This window comes from Podarcis bocagei (assembly GCF_964188305.1).
Source record: "Podarcis bocagei genome assembly, chromosome: 8".
NCBI classification, from domain to species: domain Eukaryota; kingdom Metazoa; phylum Chordata; class Lepidosauria; order Squamata; family Lacertidae; genus Podarcis; species Podarcis bocagei.
The window spans coordinates 43,526,848-43,546,712 of NC_138133.1; the positions used below are offsets into that span (position 1 = coordinate 43,526,848).

At 39.0% G+C, this 19,865-nt stretch overlaps 1 protein-coding gene across 4 annotated transcripts in view; it reads right to left on the reverse strand.

Moving 5' to 3' along the window:
* Positions 1-19,865, reverse strand: part of PTPRM (protein tyrosine phosphatase receptor type M) — a 407,502-nt gene that overhangs the window by 241,148 nt on the left and 146,489 nt on the right. For all 4 annotated transcript variants that reach the window (XM_081205534.1, XM_081205536.1, XM_081205535.1 and 1 more), the window contains exons 4-5: positions 15,691-15,769; positions 13,550-13,665 (exon numbers count right to left, since the gene is read on the reverse strand). In XM_081205534.1, coding sequence (XP_081061660.1) covers positions 13,550-13,665; positions 15,691-15,769 — 195 coding nt within the window. The remainder of the gene's footprint in view (positions 1-13,549; positions 13,666-15,690; positions 15,770-19,865) is intronic.

Sequence of the window (19,865 nt, forward strand, 5' to 3'; positions counted from 1 at the left end):
TGTCTATAAATCCTTCCCATAGCGTAAGTATACTCTTGGCTTCAATATATTTGGAATTATGTGACTTTAAATACTTTTCAGTATTTCTACTTTTGTCCTCAAACAGAAATGAAATTACAAAAACTTTGCATGAAATCTAACCTGCCTGCCTTTATGAAGTGGAAAGAGCAAGCCCTGATTCCTATGCCAGAAAGCAAAACATAGAACCTATTAAGGAAATGACTGAACTCAGTTTGTTAATTACAGTGTTCAGATGTCAACTTGTTGAAAGTAACCTTAAAATTCTATTTATAGGTTTTTCGAAAGCTCCAAAGAATGTCAACATTAAACTGACTCTTGTACATAATTCATGAGGCAAAAGTCAAGGTTAAACAGAGCATTATGCCAAAGTATCTGGATATTAAACAGTAAATAACAGATTTTAATTTCTTTAATAAGTACAGCAATAATGAAGTCATTTAACTTTTACAAGCGGTTTTATGGCATGCCCTTATTTAAGAAACGGTTGGAATAAACAGGAGTAAAATAACTTTAAAAGACATAGTTTGCAAAGTTCAAGACTAAAAAGGTTGCAATCATACCAATGATTACCTGGGAGCTATCAGACCTGAATATTTTGTTATATGTTTATTTGTGTTTTTACTTTTTTCTCACCAGTATTAGCACAATGGCACTCGCTGCCTATACATTTCTAGTTGCAATTTCTGCTTTTAACCTATGCAACCTTACAAAGCTAGGAGAGGTTCGGAGGGTGGCAACACTGGAGAGGATATTTTCAGTTATAGCCCTACCCCCCACCCCACAACACCTGTGGAATGCTCTCCTGGTTGAGGCCGTAAGCTATAAACCCTACAGTCAGAGGAAGAAAAAACATTTTTGTACAACCAAGTCACATAGATGAATCCTGACAACTGCAGCATATGACCACGATCCAAAGAGCACAATGTCCCAACATTTATGTGAACTCATATATTCATATTTCTACACGACAGCACCAGCAGCGCTATCCGACAGAACTGACCACCAACAAATTAGTGTTTCTGATGTTTGCTCCAGTCAGACCAGCATTTCTAAAATCCAGAGAACCTACTTTACTTGAGTTGTCAACAGTAAAACATAAAGAATATTTAGAAAAAGGAGGAAGAAAAACAGAACAATGATCACATATTCACAGTCCACTCATATTTAGAACACAATGGACTTCATATTTCATAGCAGAAGATCATGGATGACAGAGACTTTGAAGACTCATCTTCATTAGCTATGTTAAAGACACATATGCAGCCGTTGAATGGAACTCAGGTTCCATTTTGCCCAGGAAAAATTGATGCAGTGAAATTGGCATGACTTCAATGTAGATCTTTTAAAATAACATTTTGTGCATTTTATATATAGCAAATTATCGTTCAACTTGTTGATCAGTGAATGGAAGTGATTTTGAAAGGGTCACAGTGAATACATTAATATGTACCTTTAGAAGTGGAAATGCCTGCGGATCTGATTATAACAAAAAGCCACACCATAGGAAGTCCAAGGTCAGCAACACACACACACACACACACACACACACACACACACACACCATTAAAGCAACATGCACTGCATAGCATATAAATTCAGCTTATGTGTCCCTTTTCACAATAAATGGGAGTAGCACTGGATAGTTATCACTGGCAACCAGAAAAGGAATAAGTTCTTTAAAAAATGGGATGCATGCTTAAAATGTGCTTGCACAAGACAATTTTCAACAACAACATCAATCAATCAATCAATCAATCAATCAAAAAGATCTTGTACTGTGATGTGTGGTGGGCAAACCGCAAAGCCAACTTTTGAAATTTGCATCCATTTCTTTTTGTAAAGCACGAACCTACAGTCATGAAAAAAACGATTCGGAGACCACAATTCTATTGTGTGGAATTCAATGTGTGTGTGCGTTTGGAACACACACAACTATAGTACTACACTTTAAATTCTACTGTAAGAAATGGCATTATGCATGTACTTTCAATGCCTTTACTTAAAGAGTTTTCCAGAGCTTAACATTACTTCAAATTCCTGTTATTTTAGGATGTTGTGCATCTTGTTTGTATATTTGAGAACGCACACAGATATGTTATAGAAATATATAGTTGCTTCTATACTCATAACATACAAGATGCATTCTCATATATACATTTCCACAGACACCTGAGAATGCACAGCTGATATCTACAGTCTTGCAAAAATGATATTCTTAACATGATTTTCAGTTTACTTCTCAGTAATTACAGCTAGCACCTCAACCATATGCACCCTGGCCTTGAATGCAATTGTGACAGCTGCTGGAGTGTGAAGAGAACAGGGGTAGCGAGAACTCTTTACACCACAGTTTTAACTGATATGCTCCTGTAATATGCTAACTTAAATGGAGAAACACTAGTAATAATTTTAGTGCTCACAGAAGCATGAAAGAAGAAAAGTCAGTCCATGTGATTTACTGTGCCTGATAAATCATGTTGGTACCATAGAGGTACATTAGGAAAGGTGGCCACCAAAAAAGTAATCACCCACAGCTGAAGGTTATCTCAAACTCACTGAAGGGAAAAAAATATTTCCTTTTTATCAATATATATTAAACAGTATCCTTGGAGCATTCGTTTTATTCCCTGGTGTGATTTAAACAGCTCCAGTACGTTTAGATTAGTGATGAGTGAACTCTACTTAGCTTTCCTCTTGATCTGCTCATTATCTTCTGAGCTTTTTACTGAGAGTTCTTTGAGAAAATCTGGAATGCTGGTACACCTGGATGAGCTCCCCACTAGCCCTCCGTGGTTCTCCTTCCTGAACAAGGGTGTGTGTAGATAAGAATCAACAGCTGTGAGGACTATCTGGCAAGCAATGGTATAAGTCTTGTGGACCATTTCCATATTACCTGGATGCATCTAAGCCTACTAAGGAATATATTTTCCAGCTAATAATGGAACACTACTGTAATTTCAAAGCATTTTGGTTCAATTAATTGGGCTGCAAGGAAGTACAGTTTGCATGTATCTACAGCTCTTGCCACTTATTCAGGAGCAACCTGGCCTTGAAAATGAAGCGTCTCCAGGCAGCCCTTCCTGCTGGTTTTCCCTTTCTAAATTTGTTTGGCAACTGAGTAGCTAGCAATGACAGGCTGGTGGTGAACTCAGAACAACCTGCACCAGATTGTTGTAGTGTTGCGGGTTTGGCCTCTAAAGAGCTTGAGTTGGTCATCTGAGCAAACATTTATAATATTACTAGTAAGGGTATTGCATCCATACCATAGAGATCACTAATTATTCAAGAACTGCAAGCAGTAACTTTGTTTGAAATTCACACACAATCTAAATCAACAATAGTATATCCAGTGGTGTTAATATCCTCACCTAATTGCTTTACAGAATTCATGATTCGATTTTTATGATTACTTCCCAGAGTTACTTTTTATAACCAAGACAATTCTCTCCCTTAGATTTGAGAATAATATAGTGTGTGTGTGTGTGTGTGTGTGTGTGTGTGTGTGTGCTTATTATATACACATATATTAGCATTTCCACTAACCAAAAAGGCTACCTTTGTAAAAAATTATTTCTAAAGTTACTTTGTCCCAACTGGAATAATTTTAGTTCAATGGTGCAATATCAAAACAATACTAGTTTGTTATGAATGGACATACTCAGAAGCATTTGTAGAATATTGTTATTCAGGCTTCTTTCCAGTTCTCTGTGTTTGGTGAAAATAGGCAGAGTGACTCTCTTAAACCTATTTTGCATTTCTGCCCTTAATCTGCATAACTGCAGCTTGCAGCTGTCGTCATTGTGGATTATTAGATCATAAATTACACCAAATTAAGTACCTTTGGAAATACCCCTATTGTAGTGAATCCTAGTTACTGATTTATTACATATTTTTTCTAGCTGCTTATCCAATTAGCGCAAGAGTGCAATTCAAAGCTATTAAATCCAATGGGAGTTTTCCCACTGATTTAAATGGGATGTTGATTGCATTCCGCATTAGCTGCAGTTCTCAATTTCTTCTATTTTAAGCCTAATTTGTCACAAGGGATTCTTCTCCAGTTCTAAGATAAGTTGTTGCATAACTGTTTTATTAATTCTTTGACCGCCTTTGAAAATAAAAGGTTGGACTAATGATTTTATTATACTTAAACACTTTCTTACCATTTTCTTTATTTCAATAGTCACTGTGCTGCTTCATGAAATATCTGAAAACTAACTGCACATGTAGGCAACACAGTCTGCAGATTACATCCTGCCCACCAAGAACAACTTCACCAAGTTACTAGCTGTGCAGCGCAGTGCAGGTTTATGTAGGTTATTTGGGATACAGGATATAAAACTGCACAGCATGTAATATCTACACTGCTTATTTCTTAGATCAGACATGTGTTTAATCCAATGCAATTTCAATACCCATTTAAGAAACAGATCACACTGAATGTGGGCGCTTTAATTTGCAGTCAATAAATACAACTTGAGCTCTTCTCTCTTTGGCAATCACTCGCAGCCAAGTAAGATTTCTTCCATAAACACTGTTTTAAAAATGAGTCCGTAAGTGTGACTGCGGAGGCCAATTCTGGATCCACACGTCCTTCCACAGTGGGGACATTGGTTTCCAGGTGGGAGTTGATCACGGTGTGGATTTGCCAAGCGTGCCTTCCTCTTAGCACATTTCCCCCTTGCATCCTGAGTTTGAGTGTCTTCAAAGCCTATGACACCTTTGGTAAAGGCTGTTCTCCAACTGGAGTGCTCATAGGCCAGTGTTTCCCAGTTGTCAGTGTTTATACAACTTTTTTTTAGATTTGCCTTGAGACAGTCTTTAAACCTCTTTTGTTGACCACCAGCATTACGCTTTCCATTTTTAAGTTCGGAATAGAGTAGTTGCTTTGGAAGACGACCATCAGGCATCCGCACAACATGACCAGTCCAACAAAGTTGATGTTGAAGAATCATAGCTTCAACACTGGTGATCTTTGCTTCTTCCAGTACACTGATATTAGTTCGCCTGTCTTCCCAAGTGATGTGTAAAATTTTTCAGAGACACCGTTGATGGAATCTTTTGAGGAGTTAGAGATGGCGTTTATAAGCGGTTCATGTTTCACAAGCATATAGTATAGTTGGTAGTACAATAGCTTTGTAAACAAGCATTTTGGTTTCCCTGTGAATGTCTGCACTTCAGTTGGGAGAAAGCGGCACTCGCAGAGCTTAGGCGATGCTGGATTTCGGCATCAATGTTGGCCCTTGTGGAAAGATAACTGCCTAGGCAGTAGAAGTGATAGACATTTTCCAATGTTACACCAATGAGTTGGATTTGTAGAGGGGTTATTTTGTAGTTGTTGGTACAGCACTTTGGTTTTTTGGATGTTGAGTGATAGGCCAAGCTTTTCGTAAGCTTCTGCAAAGATATTTAGGATGGTTTGGAGGTCATGCTCTGAACGTGCGCACACTATGTTGTCATCAGCAACGTAGTGCTGTATGGTGGAACGTAGAACGTAGGCTCTATGGTGGAAGTTACAGTAACCTTACTCTTTGCTTTCAGCCTGCTCAGATTGAAGAGCTTTCCATCTGTTCAATATATGATTTCTACTCCAGTGGGGAGTTTCCCTTCAACAAAGTGTAGGATCATGGCAATGAAAATAATGAATAGAGTTGGGGCAATAACACAACCCTGTTTAACGCCTGATCCCACTGTGAATGGTTCACTTTGAGAGCCATTGTTATCTGCGATTGTTGCTGTCATATTATCATGGAGGAACCGAATGATGTTATCTGGGTAGCCAATTTTCAGAAGGACAGTCCACAGGGCATTACGATTTACAGTGTTGAAAGCCTTAGTCAGGTCAATAAATGCCATATACAGGGGTTGGTTTTGCTCTCTGTGTTTTTCTTGAAGCTGTCGAGTGGTGAAAATCATGTCCACTGTCCCCCTAGAAGGCTGAAAACCATTTTGGGATTCAGGAACGGTCACCTCGGATATTGTTACGAGACTGTTTGCTAAGACTGATCCTTGCAGGAATTTTGCCGGTCGCAGCTAATAGAGAGATGCCTCGATAGTTTCCACAATAAGTTCTGTCACCTTTTTTAAAGAGATTGATAATTTTGGCATCCCTAAAGTCTGCTGGGATTTCTTCTCTTTCCCAGATATTTTCAATGAGCTTGTGAAGTTGTTGTGTAAGTTCAATTCCACCCACTTCGAAGATTTCGGCAGGTATACAACTTGGGCACAGTTGCATCCAACCCTTTGAACAAAACTTACACAAAAGTGTGATATTACCACATTAATGATATAGTACTTATGTAGCTCTCTGTGTCCTTCCCATGTAATGTACATTCTGTATGTTTGGGAAATCGGAGACTCAGAAGGGACCGAAAGAGTAATCTAGTTTGACCCCCTGCAATTCAGAAATCACAGCTAAAGCTCTCTCCCATCGAATTCAAAACATATGTGTACATATTGGGCTTAAAAAATCAGAATAGCTACAGAGCTGATAGTTCATGTACCCATTTTTTAAAACTATGGCGCAATATAACTTCATCTCTCTTCATCAGTTCTGGATTGCCCTCCAACCCCCCAGAGCAGATTTGAGGTGAACAGTGGCATTCATGAAGAGGAAGGGGAAATTATGTTGTGCAAATGAAAATCCCTGCACTAACAGAAGTACTTTGTTGGACACTGCCCTTAATCAGGAAAAAATGGTATAGGAATACCCAAAATGACTACTCATTATGGAGCATCATCTTTTGAACTAGGATGCACCTGCTTTTCTGAATGATTTGCTAACAACAACCTGTTCCCTTTATCACAAAACACAGCTTGTTTTGTTAAATGTTTTGGATGCTGACAAAATATTCTGCTTTTAAATCTGTTTATCCACAAAAGAGGTTTGGTTTAGCCAATAAACCTTTAACAGCAGATAAACAACAGATGTATTGGAAAATTTTCTCAATTTTGATTCCAAAAACTACTTTATTTTGCCTGTCCATTAAAGTGGGAGGAAAAGGATAAGCACCTTTTCAGAAAATGCTGTAATACAGCTCCAAAGGGGGGTGGGGGTGGTCACTTGGAAAGTTAAGAGAGAAATGCCTTTTCCATGAAATACTTTGTTCATTAGAGAATAATTTGAAGTATTCTACAGAACAATTGAAACACGGTCCCCTTGAGTCTCCAACAATTCCTACTGACAAAAAGTAAAATAATATTCCTGGCAAAAGAAGAATAAAAAGAACAGAAGGCATTGGAAAGCTTTTACCATCTATGTAGTTCTTCCTTGATGTGGTAGTTCTGCTTCACTTTGGTAAAGTTTTATTTTTAAAAGCAACTCAAAACTTCATTTCAACAGAACTAGAAATTGCATCACTGTATTTTAGTGATATCTGTAATATCTTATATGGCATTTTATAACTTGTGAAGCACTAATTACATTTCTAAATTGTATCTCATTATAGAGATCAGATATGCCCTTGACCAACACTGTCTGTTGACTCCAACAGCACCTATATACTCAAAGTCAAAACCATGAATGAGGTTTGAATAATTCTGCATGAAATTACCAACATGGTAAAAATTACTGAAAAGGAGATAAAGAGAGGATGGGAAATGATTGATGCATTAAAGGACAAGTAGCTAGTTTCAAAGGAGGCTAAATAAGTGAAATATGGATAAGAAATAAGGAAGGTGGCACAATTTTCAGCAATTCCCTCTCCCTCTGCATCCCCCCAAAATCTGCTCTGTAGGATTAGGTTATGCTCTAGGGAGATTTTGTGGGAGTGAAAGGGGAGTGTATTTCCCAAAATTGCCTCTCTCTTCTGCTCTGTTGATGGATGCCTTCCATCAGCAGAAAGGAAACATGGGATATCACTCACTGACTGATATGTAGTTCTTTGGGGGTCTATCTAAAGTGTAGCTTCACTAACTTACAGCACAATTCTATACAGTACATAACTACTCAAAAGTAAGCCCCATTAAGTTCAGTTGGAGCTTGATCCCAGGAAACTGGGTATAAGGCTGCAGTTGAATATCATATTATTGTTAAGCCATTAACTTCTAAAAGGGGGTAGTGCAGACTTTCATTTTATCAATCAGTTAAATAATTGATAGGGTGCTTTTCCAAGTTTTAAGGATATTTGTGTGAAATTTGGTTGCTTGTATTTCAATTTCTCTGAGGGTTGGCTTAATCAGGCTGAGGTGTGAAGTTTCTTCTGATAACTGGGCTGTATTAGGTTTTGGAACTGCTTTCCAGCTAATCTTCTGCTTGTAATATTTTATACATTCTCAGTAAAACAGCCTCTGCTCACTTTGGGCTCCAACATATTGGGAGTGTTGGAAAACCTACATTCAGGATTTACACATTGATAGAAACTTAAAGCTAGGAAGTCCAATTCTCCAAATAACATTCACAGTTGTCCACATGGTAGACGAAGTCTGCTATTGGTCTGGATATCTCATTTACATGTTAATATAATGCAAGATAAATGAATTACTTCAGTGCAAGATTAAAACACAGAAGTAAAATGTGCTATAATGATATAAACCCTTTAAATACTTGGGAAAATTGCCATAGAGTTTTTATTATGAATGTGAAATGCATGAAAATGCAAAACTATTAAAACACTTATTTCTTATTCACTTCCCTCAGATATGGAGTCCATGCAGTTCTTTTAATCATTAATCTTGCTTTATGTTATGCAACCTCTGCAGTAACAAAACACTTTTGTGTTTTTGACAGCCTTCTTTTTGCTGTGTAAATTTTTAAGCATGAATATGATGCCAGATTAATGGTGTTCACTAATCGTCGCATTCTTTTATAACTGATTTTGCTCTTCATTTCTTTACTAAGTGGAGCCTTTTCACTTCTCATGGTCACGTACACTAAATAAACAGCAGTGTATTAAAGCAAGTGGAGGCTGCAATATGAAATAAATAGTAAAGCCACCAGGCCACTAGAGAGTTTCAAAGTAGTAGCATGAAAGAAAAGCTCAGACAGGCTGACAAGCCATGGAAAGATGGTTCAGTAACTTTTATCAGCCGACATAGTAAAAGTGGCAACACTAACTTTAAATAGTATTATTGTAATAATAATAATAATAATAATAATAATAATAATAATAAACAACTCACCTACCTAGCAATATTGGAGTGTTGAACTCTTTAGTATGTAAATCCATGAAGTAAAAGCGCACACAGTACAAATTAATTGTTCCCTTCATTATCAGATCTAATGAACAAAAAGTCCTCCTTGTACAAGGATTGCTTGGCTAAGAAAGCAATCCTATACACAAAATGCTAGTGGTAAAGGAAGGCTGTGTAAGTAAACCAGCATAAAGTTACTCCCGATCCAAAACCCATTCAGCAATTGCTGATCATACTCTGCCTAAGCCTGGCATAGGGAAAACAAGCCTTTTAAATAGTGTTGATGCTTGGTTGCCAGGTCACATGACTGAGCTGAATTGACTAAGTATCCAGCCAAAGTCTCCCCCCTCTCTGGTTCCACTCCTGGAATGCTCCATTTTGAAGTACTTATGCTGGACTTGGCTCCGTCAGTTTCTGCTCAGCTAAGTGAGCCTCAGTTGAGCCATGATGAGCATGTTGGCTGAGCCAGAGTTGGGGACTAAACATTGACAGAGTCTGGGTGAGCTGGGAATCTCCCAGTTCAGACCGAGATCTGCTGTATCTTAAGATGCCCAGAGGATCTTCAATCACTTCAATCAGGCATAGGTAAACTCGGCCCTCCAGATGTTTTGAGACTACAATTCCCATCATCCCTGACCACTGGTCCTGTTAGCTAGGGATGATGGGAGCTGTAGTCCCAAAACATCTGAAGGGCCGAGTTTGCCTATGCCTGACTTCAATCAATCATCCATTTTATTTGTATGCCAGGCTTTCAAAGTTCAAACCATGCTCAAGATGACTTACAACATATTTTAAAAATCACACACACACACACAAATGACAGCAACAAGAGTAACAGCAATCCCTTCCCAACAAAAACCTCTGAACAATACCCCAGCCCAAAATTCTGTATACAGCAGCCTCGGCTTTTGTAGCTGGAGTCAGTAATGGCCCCATCCTGCCAGGCCAGGTAGGAAAAGGCCTGCAAGGCAGGGATCAGGTCTTCCAGGCCTCACAGCCAATAGGATTGCCCACTGAAAAAGGAGCAAAGCCAGGTTTGTTTGTTTTTGAATTTCCCTCATCCTGCATGCATTTGACTTTCATGATTTCAACCATAGGCAGTTAAAGGTGGGCTGGTTGAAATTATGCAGGTCAAGTCGTAAGCAAGGCAGAGAGCTCAGAAACTCATTTTGTGCTGGGTACATTTGGGGTTAACCAGTGTGAAAAGAGCTTTGAAGCTCTCCACCTTCCTTGCTGGGCAATACGCTGCTCATCGCGACTGTTCTGGGAGGCTTTAGGGTGCTCTCATGAGATCTCACACAAACATCCCTTGCTTTCCAGAGGTGGTATGGTAAGCTGGCCTTGTCTAGGAATTCTCTCTGCACCACTTAAGTGGACAAAAGGCAAAAAGAGCTTTTAAACTCCTGGCCTGACTTTATGGACAAGGCCTCCTCAACACACACCAACTCTGGGAGTGCTGGGGATGCTCTCTGTCTCCCCCTCACTCACCAGCTCCAAGCGTTTCACTATACACAATTTTTGCATAAACATGTAACCCTTGGAAGCAAATCCCGAGATAACACGAGGGATTACTATAAAACCGGACTGACCATTTTCTAAATTCTAAATAAATAAATAAGAAACCAAGGGAGAAAGAATAAATGCTGAAGTTGAAGCTTTTGCCCAGTTATGCTCCTCAATCTTGGGACTGAGCAGTCTATGGTCATACAGCATAAATAATTTGACACATTCTCTGAGGCAATCTTCTTTAGTATCATTTCACATGATCCATAATACTATCATAACTGAACTCTAGCATATACGAAGCACTGGAAATCGGCAAACACAGTGTACGGTGATTGAAAACCAGCAGAAAAATAAATATGAGATGGAAAGTGTTATGGGTCTACATCTTTGGGGGCAGTACAACTGAATTGTTTCAGCACTCTATTATAAGGTTCCCCATGAAACATCCAGTAAAGCCCAGCAGGTTGTATCCAGTGAAAAACTCCTACTAGTGCAAAGTCTTCTGCCTGAACAATGGGGCTTTCTCTTCCTGCACAAATCATTTCTGGGTTTTCTCCTAACATTTTGGAATAGTTTGCACAGAGAGCAGGCAGAAATCCTTGCATAATGTGATGGTTTTCTTAGATGCCACTGTAGTGGCAGTTCTTACATTTTAAAAAAGATGGTGATTGTACTTGGGTGATTTGCTAAATGCTCTCTCTGTCATTAATATGTGTGAACTATATTACAGGATATATAAATTCTAAGGCAGCCTGCATTAGAATCATATTTGTTTAGTTTTCCAATTTAAAGGGATACAACCTATGCTGCCCACAAATGCAATAAACAAAAACAGATGGGCAGCATCTGTTAATTGTAAACATCACTTCTGGGGTATCACTGAATTTATTTTTGTATTATACCTACACTGAAGCTTCTGCTAATGAGAATGTTTCATTCCTGGTGCATACTATCTAGCCAATGACCTTTTAAACTTAAACGATGGTGACAATAAGAGAAAAAGAACAGATATTGCATTCAGCTGCATTATGCTCATGATTTCCTTCATTTGACTTTAACCTAAGGTTAAATGGATGCAGTTAGTGACAATTTGTCTTCACATTACCTGATGTGCTATAATCAAATCTCATGATTCATTGTTCATCTGAAAAGGTACAGGAGCAGATTAAAGTCATTACCTAGGATGACTTACCATGTAGCTATTCTTGGTTTGGGTCCCCCCCCCTTCCTTTCCCAACCACTGGGTGATCTAAGCACTATGAATTTCTAAAATTAAATAAGCTGGTCTCCTCTTTAGGCATTTCCGTATGAGTTAATGTTATGTTTCTGGATGGAGACAAAGTCAGATTATTATCCATTATGGCAGACCTCTATCATGGGAAATTACTTTAAAATCTGAAAAAGGAGTAGGAGAGATGGCAAACCTGTGGTCCTCCACATGTTGTTGGTTTCCATGGCTGATGGTCAGGGATGATGGGATTTGTACAGGCACAGATACCACAGGTTCCCCATCTATTCTTTAGAGGGTCAGGGAATAAATACGTAGCACCATTGCTATGCTTTATGGTGGATGAACTGCACTACATCCTTAAGGAACAGGTGCATTTTTCCAAATGCAAGTGAAAAGAGGAAGGGACAAATTATTCCAAACGCCAAAAACAACGTATGTTTCACAACAAAGTGAGGAAAGGTAATTTGCTAGGAAAACTTTCCTCCACTAACAGTAAATTTCCACATTGCTTTTTAAGCATTTCACTGACATACTGACTTATCCAGTAATTTGGGGAAGGGGAGTACAATATAGTATTAATACCAATGGATAAGAGTATACATTACAATGTGATATTCTCTTTACAGCTTCCTTCTAGCCTTGTACTTCCACTTTTTGTTCCTCAGTCACACACACACACACACACACACACACACACCCCACAATACAATGGGGCTGCACCATCCAAGCCCACCATGCATTTGCACTGCAACAAATGAGACAAACGACAGCCATCTAAGCTCAACACCATCAGTATTCTCCAACCTCCAGATGAGCAATGTGTCTGCAACCTGGTAAGGGCATTGGGTGGGAGTGTTTGCTGCTCACATCTCTTACTCACACAGTAAGCCCCAAAGTAATAAAAACGATATGGTTAAAAATAATAGTTGAAATACACCAAAACACATTTAGAACTAGCAATTAAATTACCGTTTTCATTTATAGCACCCCGTGCTCTGCATTGCCTGTACCTTTGTTTCCAAAGGCCTGCTTGCCGCAGAAAAGGCTCTCTCTGTGGACACCCTCAACTGTGTTTCTGATATTGATGGGGCAGAGGGAAGGTGCTCACCTGAGGATCATTGTACCTGGGCATGTTCATATAGGAAGATATTACGTTGCAAGCAGCCTGGGCTCAAGCCATATAGGGCTTTATAGGTCACTGTCCGCACCTTGAATTGTGCCTGGAAAGGGACTGGTAACCAGTGCAGTTGCTGGATCAATGGAGGAACATGTTCCCTGTGACCGGCCCCAGTCAGCATTCCAGACCAGCTGAAACTTCCAAACACTTTTCAAAGGCAGCCCCAAACATAACATGTTGAAAAGATCAATTAGCAATGCTGCTAGCGAACATTCAAGGTTCGTTATTAACAATAATAGTTTTTTTCTGTTCTTTTTATTCATAGGCATGCACATGAGCAAGAGAACCACATTTGGAGCTTAGGTTTCACTTCTTAACACTGCAGCCATTCTCACTACCCATGAAGCTTTCTCCCAAGTGTATATGGTCTTTCTTTCGATGCCAGCATCAGTGTATTTTAAACGTGTTGTTTTGAACATATCTTAAATATGATGTATGTTACACATGCCATTGTACTGCAGAAAACAAAAGAGGAAAATGCTCACCTGTAGCCAAAGCCTATTTCCTGGAATGGTCTTGCCATTGGCAGTGCATTGGAAAGTAGCAAACTGGCCAGCATTGACTTCTACACTCTGGATACGCAGGAAATGGGGTGTGCTGGCTGTTGAGAATAAAGAGAGGAGGGAAACATGCTATTAGCATTGAATTTTTCTAATTAATTCATCTGTTTGACAGCCATTTTAAATATTTCCTTAAGCGTCCCAAAATGTGTACTAAAATATCTGACTCTAATTGTGCCTAATATAATAAGGCTGTTTTACATTTCTAATATTACTTTCTTACAAGAATCCAGGATATGACAAAATATAAAGGTGCTAGCTTATTGTTCCTACTGAGGAAATTATATTAGGTTACTAAGCCTTTGATAAAACGTTTCGATGTTTATAAAGGCTAGACTGAAATTTAATTGATATTTTGAACAAAACCACAGCAGATATTTATACTAGCTAGTAGACAAGAACTGTACAAAGTTGTCAAGAAAACTATTTTTAAGCCAGGTGTTTTATAGGTATATAGGAAATGTGTTTTAGAGCAATTGCATGATATACTGTTTTAGGGAACAATCCTATATGCAAGAAGCTGATGTAAAGCAAGTCATCAGAAATTAAGGTTGCATAAAGGCACACCAGGCCCAAACTTGTTCTGGACTTCCTTATAGCTCTAGCTTCTGTTATACATGGCACAATCTACCAAAGACTAAGGTGTACATTGGCTTAAATTCATTTAGCTCTACATTAGACTGTGGACATCAACCGTTTGCCTAACACCTATGTGCATGGTCACAATCACGTGTGATAATCTATCAGTAACTAACTTTTCCATTTACTTTTACTTGTATTTTTGCTTTGCATGTAATTAAATGGCAGGGGGCTGCACCTAACACTGGCGTGAGTGTGGTTCCACTTATGCAACGCAACTTCCCCTTCCTCCTTCCACCTTGCCACCCCACTTCCACATCTCACAACCCTCTGGAGCAAATGTTGAGGATGTGAAATGGGGGAGAAGCAGAACTTCCATTGTACCAGCAGAAGTCTGTTGCACAAGTGGAACGGCAGAGTTTGATACAATCCAGTCGTTCCACAAAATGTCATTCAGTAGCATATTAAAATGCTACAAATCTTGAAACAATGGCAACAAGAGTAAAGGCACCAAAGAAAAGGATATGCTAAAGATTAGCATCAACCATGCTGTGACAAAAGAAAAAAGACCTGTTTTAATTTTAATTAGGAAAACTGTATCAGGTAGCTAATACCGGTAATTTCATACAAATATTTTACAATGGGATTGCAACTGACACACAAGGCTATACATTGCATGCTTCCTGTGTAGCAAGGACAGGGTGCTGCTCCAGCTACAGACCATTGAAGAATTTGGGGATCCACATTCAAGAATGAGCTCTCCTGTGGTGTAGTGGTTAAGAGCGGTAGACTCGTAATCTGGTGAACCGGGTTCGCGTCTCCGCTCCTCCACATGCAGCTGCTGGGTGACCTTGGGCTAGTCACACTTCTTTGAAGTCTCTCAGCCCCACTCACCTCACAGAATATTTGTTGTGGGGGAGGAAGGGAAAGGAGAATGTTAGCCACTTTGAGACTCCTTCAGGTAGTGATAAAGCGGGATATCAAATCCAAACTCCTCCTCCTCCTGATTTACAGCTGCCAAACTGAGCTGGTGATCAGAATGTGGTCCCACTATGAAATCTACACTCCTCCAAATTTTATGAAACGTTCTGAGGGCTGTATTTAATTTTTCTTTTTTTATACTCAATAACTGCTTCGAGTCTCTAGAGGAGGCATCCCCCAACTCGGCCCTCCAGCTGTTTTGGGACTACAATTCCCATCATCCCTGACCACTGGTCCTGTTAGCTAGGGGTGATGGGAGTTGTAGTCCCAAAACAGCTGGAGGGCTGAGTTTGGGGATTCCTGCTTTAGAGAGTGTGGGGCAACTGTCACACACAGCAAATAATGGCTTCTTCCAATGGCCGATCAGGGCTTCAGTCTCAAGATTTCTGAGCTTCCCCAGAGCTGGAAAGGACCTTTATCAAGGAGCACACTTTGGGAACAGCAGTGATGCATACCTTTCAACAGTATCTCATAATAATTTCAAATTATAATGCTCAGTCACTTACTGCATGGATGTCCTAAAACCTTCACATCATCAATGGCTAGATATCCTTGGTGCCCTGAAGTTACGACTTCAAAAAATACCTGTAATATGAAAAGGTTGTGTTATCAGTTTTGTCAGTGGAAGTAACTTTGCAGGAACATGAATATTTTCTATTAAAGCAACACAACTATTTTATTTTTAAAAACCAGTGCTAAGAATTTGCAAAAGGCTTAAAGTACCGGATTCAATGGTGAATCAAGTGAACCATTTACGACTAACTCAATGGCTATTTGCAGCTGATTTACTCATACATTAACTCTATCAATATACAATTCAGTACAAGAGCTCACTATTTCAGCTTTAAGAAAATAGGTCAATAAAATGCAAATAGCAAATGTACCAACTCGACCAAAATAAGAACGGTGCTTTTTAAAAGTTATGCATAGGCAATGCTTCAGGGTTAAATATAATGCACTAAATGCCAGAAAAATTCAATGTTTTTCTAGCATTTTTTTATTTTCTGCATTCATATTTGGACCCAGCCAGATCTGGAGGGCTTACAGTTGTATGATTTAATTATTTCTTCCTAGATAAATACAGTGGCCTGGCTTGCCTCTCATGCAAAGCCAAACTATGGCTTAGGAGGATTGCATGAGCATGTGAGGTCTCAGAAAAGAGCTTGCAGCAGTTTTGCTCCCCTCCCCCAGTCTTTTTTGCATGCTGCTGCGTGCTTTGACCTGACGTCCAAACCCAGGTTTGTGATTATGGTCTCTGCAGATAAACCACAAATTGCAAACCCATATTTTTAGGGGCTAGGGAGAAAAGTTTATATTACTTTTGTTAAGTAAAAGTTCAGTACAAAACCAATTGCATGATAGCTTGTGCAACATAATGAACAACAAAGTTTCCCAAAAAATTACAATAATGCAAATGTACTATATAGCTGCATATTGTCATTATAGCTTTCTCTTTTTTAAAAAAGTAATTTTTATTCTTTTTCAAGTAAAAACCTTCCAATTAATGACAAATCGATTCCAATCATACCAAATCATAATACAAACAATACAGCCAATTAAACATTCCAAATTAAAAAAAAAATTCAGAAGGGGCTTCCCATGTTCTGGATATCGAGAGAAAATGTCCTTCATTTGTTTTCTGCTTTCATTCCAAAACATGATGGATACAGAGGCAGATCTTATGAAACTAATGAAGCTCACGTTCAGGGCCCCTAATCCTGGAGGGGCCCCAGAAGCAACTTTAGTCCACATTGCTTAAAATTTTTGGGGTGTAGTAGACCCAATATGAATTATACAACTCAAAGTGATTTTTTTGTTGTTGTATATATTTCTACAATTCCAAAGTTTGAGAGTCAGTAGCACAGGTGTTGTAAAGGTTTGGTGATACGTCATGGAACAACCCCATTGATGAATATAACAGTGGTTACCCAGACCATGTTACTGGTTGTGAAGGGGCCCGCATAACAGTTCAAACTTTAGGGTCCCAAAAATGTATGTCCGCCACTGGATGGATAATGGTAATCATTCCAGATGGTACATTGAAGCTGTTAGTAAACTGACTAGTATTTCCACATCTGTATCTAACACGTAAGCTAACCTAGAGGCAAGTTTTAGGGTCAAAGGCAGAGCTTTCCAAACTTTTCATGTTGGTGACACATTTTTTAGACATGCATCATTTCGCAACACAGTAATTCAGTTTTACTAGCAAACCGGAGGTTAAACTAACCCCTTTCCAGCACCGGGAGGATCTGTCACATGACAGATCTACACACTGCAGCCGGCACAATAACGTGTCGCAACACACAGTTTGGAAAGCTCTGGTCTAAGGGTAAAATAAACATAGTACTAGGTTGTAGCTAAGTCCTACTTGGAGTAGACCTATCAAAAGCAGTGGAAGTAAAATATTCCTAGTTTTAATTGTTGAGGTTCTTCTTATCCAGAATAGTAGCAAGGGACCTCCCCGACCCAAGGCCCTGTTCTATGTCATAGAACATTTCCTCATGATTTGTTTTTAATCAAATTATATCTTCTATGAGAAAGATTCATTTGTATTTTATTGATTTTGCCAACTATGGTAAAACTGCTGCATTGTTTTATGGGTTTGTTTTATTGCATTTTTAAAAACAATCTGGATGCTTATATTTTAATGTTTATGCAACTTTTTAGAAACTTTGTAATCTACTTAGAGAAGCCCATTTTGGAATTAAGCGGTAAATAAATAAATAATTTGTTGCTGTTTAAACAGGTAACATTTTTATTTTTTTTAAAAAAAGAGGAACTTAATAGCAATCTTGCATTTAGGGCAAGATGGAGGTATTAAGCTATTTTGTCCCAGCCAATCTTCCTCGATATCCATTGCTCCTAGTTCTTTCGATGCTTATAAATAGGCCACAAAAATAAATGGACTATTCTTGTCAGCTGAATTAAGAACTAAGGATCAAAGTAAACCATTCCAAATTTTGGCAGGCCTAGCTTTAAATAATCCAAAGTTGGTTAGGCAGAAAAGTATGTTTCAGCGACATAAATATGAAAGCTTTCATAAGCATAGACGATGCATGTTGAAGTCTGATAAGTTAAATCTGCTTTCTTCTCTGAAACTGAAACACAATTATTGCTTTTGATTATGGACTCACTATGGGGTTTTATATTTGGGTGGTCAGTGTGTCTGGAAAGAGAGGGAAATTTTATTATGCATGCATGCATTTGGGTATCCTATTATCGCTGCTGAAGTATATAAGCTATTAATAACAAACAAGTTTCCTTTTTTTAAAAAAGAAAGAAAAGAAAACACTCAAGTTTCAAACAAAGTAAATAAAGACTATAAATGCCTTCACATCTATTATTTCATTTAACTCTGGAATAACTGTAAGATAAAAATACTGTACCATTGTATATTGTACTACTTTACTATTGTACTAAATATCCAGATTGAGGACACTAGTTCATTTGCTATTCTGCAAGAAATAACATAGCTCATGAAACTTGTTTTTATCATGTGTGGAGACGGAGCAGCAGCAACAGCAGCACAGAAACCGTTGATCAGCCCAGGAAGGAAGAGAGACTGCTGGGAAGCCAAGTGTTAAAGCAGAGCTTTCCAAACCATGTGTTGCGACGTATTAGTGTGTCAGCTGCAGTGTCATGCGAATGCTCCCCGCACTCCTCCCGGGGCTGGAAAGGGGTTAGTTTAACCTCTGGTTTGCTTGTAAAACTGAATTACTGTGTTGCGAAATGATGAATGTCTAAAAAGTGTGTCACCAACATGAAAAGTTTGCAAAAGTCTGTGTTAAAGGGACAACATTAAGTAAGGTGACCCACATAAGGATAAAAGAACCACGTTCAGGGTAGCAGAAGTGGGTCCTAAGGCTCACCAACAGGCAGAGAGCAAAAGAAAGGAGAGGCAGCAGGTGTGGTGGATTGGAAGTCTTCAGTGCCTGGAAGAAGCATGTGCAAAGAGATGTGCAGCTGCTGGCATGGGCAGGGCTAGTAAAGTTGGGCGGCAGATTCAGACCTACCAGTAAAGGGAATGAGAATCTGGGCAGAGATCTGAAATCAGGAGAATTAGAAGCTGGACCAGGAAGGCAGCAGAAGGGACAGACCTTTACACAACATAGGTTTACTGGCCTGTACTTCACCAGCTAGGTGAAACAATGATAGGCAGGAGTTTAAGGATCTCTGGTATTAATTAGACCAGTGGCAGGCCATGGGCCAGTGGTGTGGGCCTGCCACAATGGTGTGATAAGAGAGGCTGGCAAGGAATGATCACTTCTGGCATACCAGCTGAAGCTAGTAGAAGACACTCCCAGCCAAAGAGGTCACTTGGCCCTCTAGTGACAAAGGTAGATAAAGGAACGTCCCAACGTGAGAACCACCACATTGTACAGCTGACTCATTTTTTAGCTTGTGATCTGCTAAGTGTATGAACTGCCGTCAAGTCAGGTTTCACCTGCTACTACATTTATGCATATTATATTTCCTACCCAAATGCAGAACTTTACATTCACCTCTGTTAAGATCATCTTTAATCCCGTTTCTGTCTTACATAAGCTACATGAACCAATTTTGTGTCATTTAAAAAACAACAGCCCTTAAATATAACTGCAGAAACTGTCATGTTCTGCAGATTATTATTAGTATTTATTAAATTTGCATACTGCTCTTCACTCACAAGATTCACAAGATA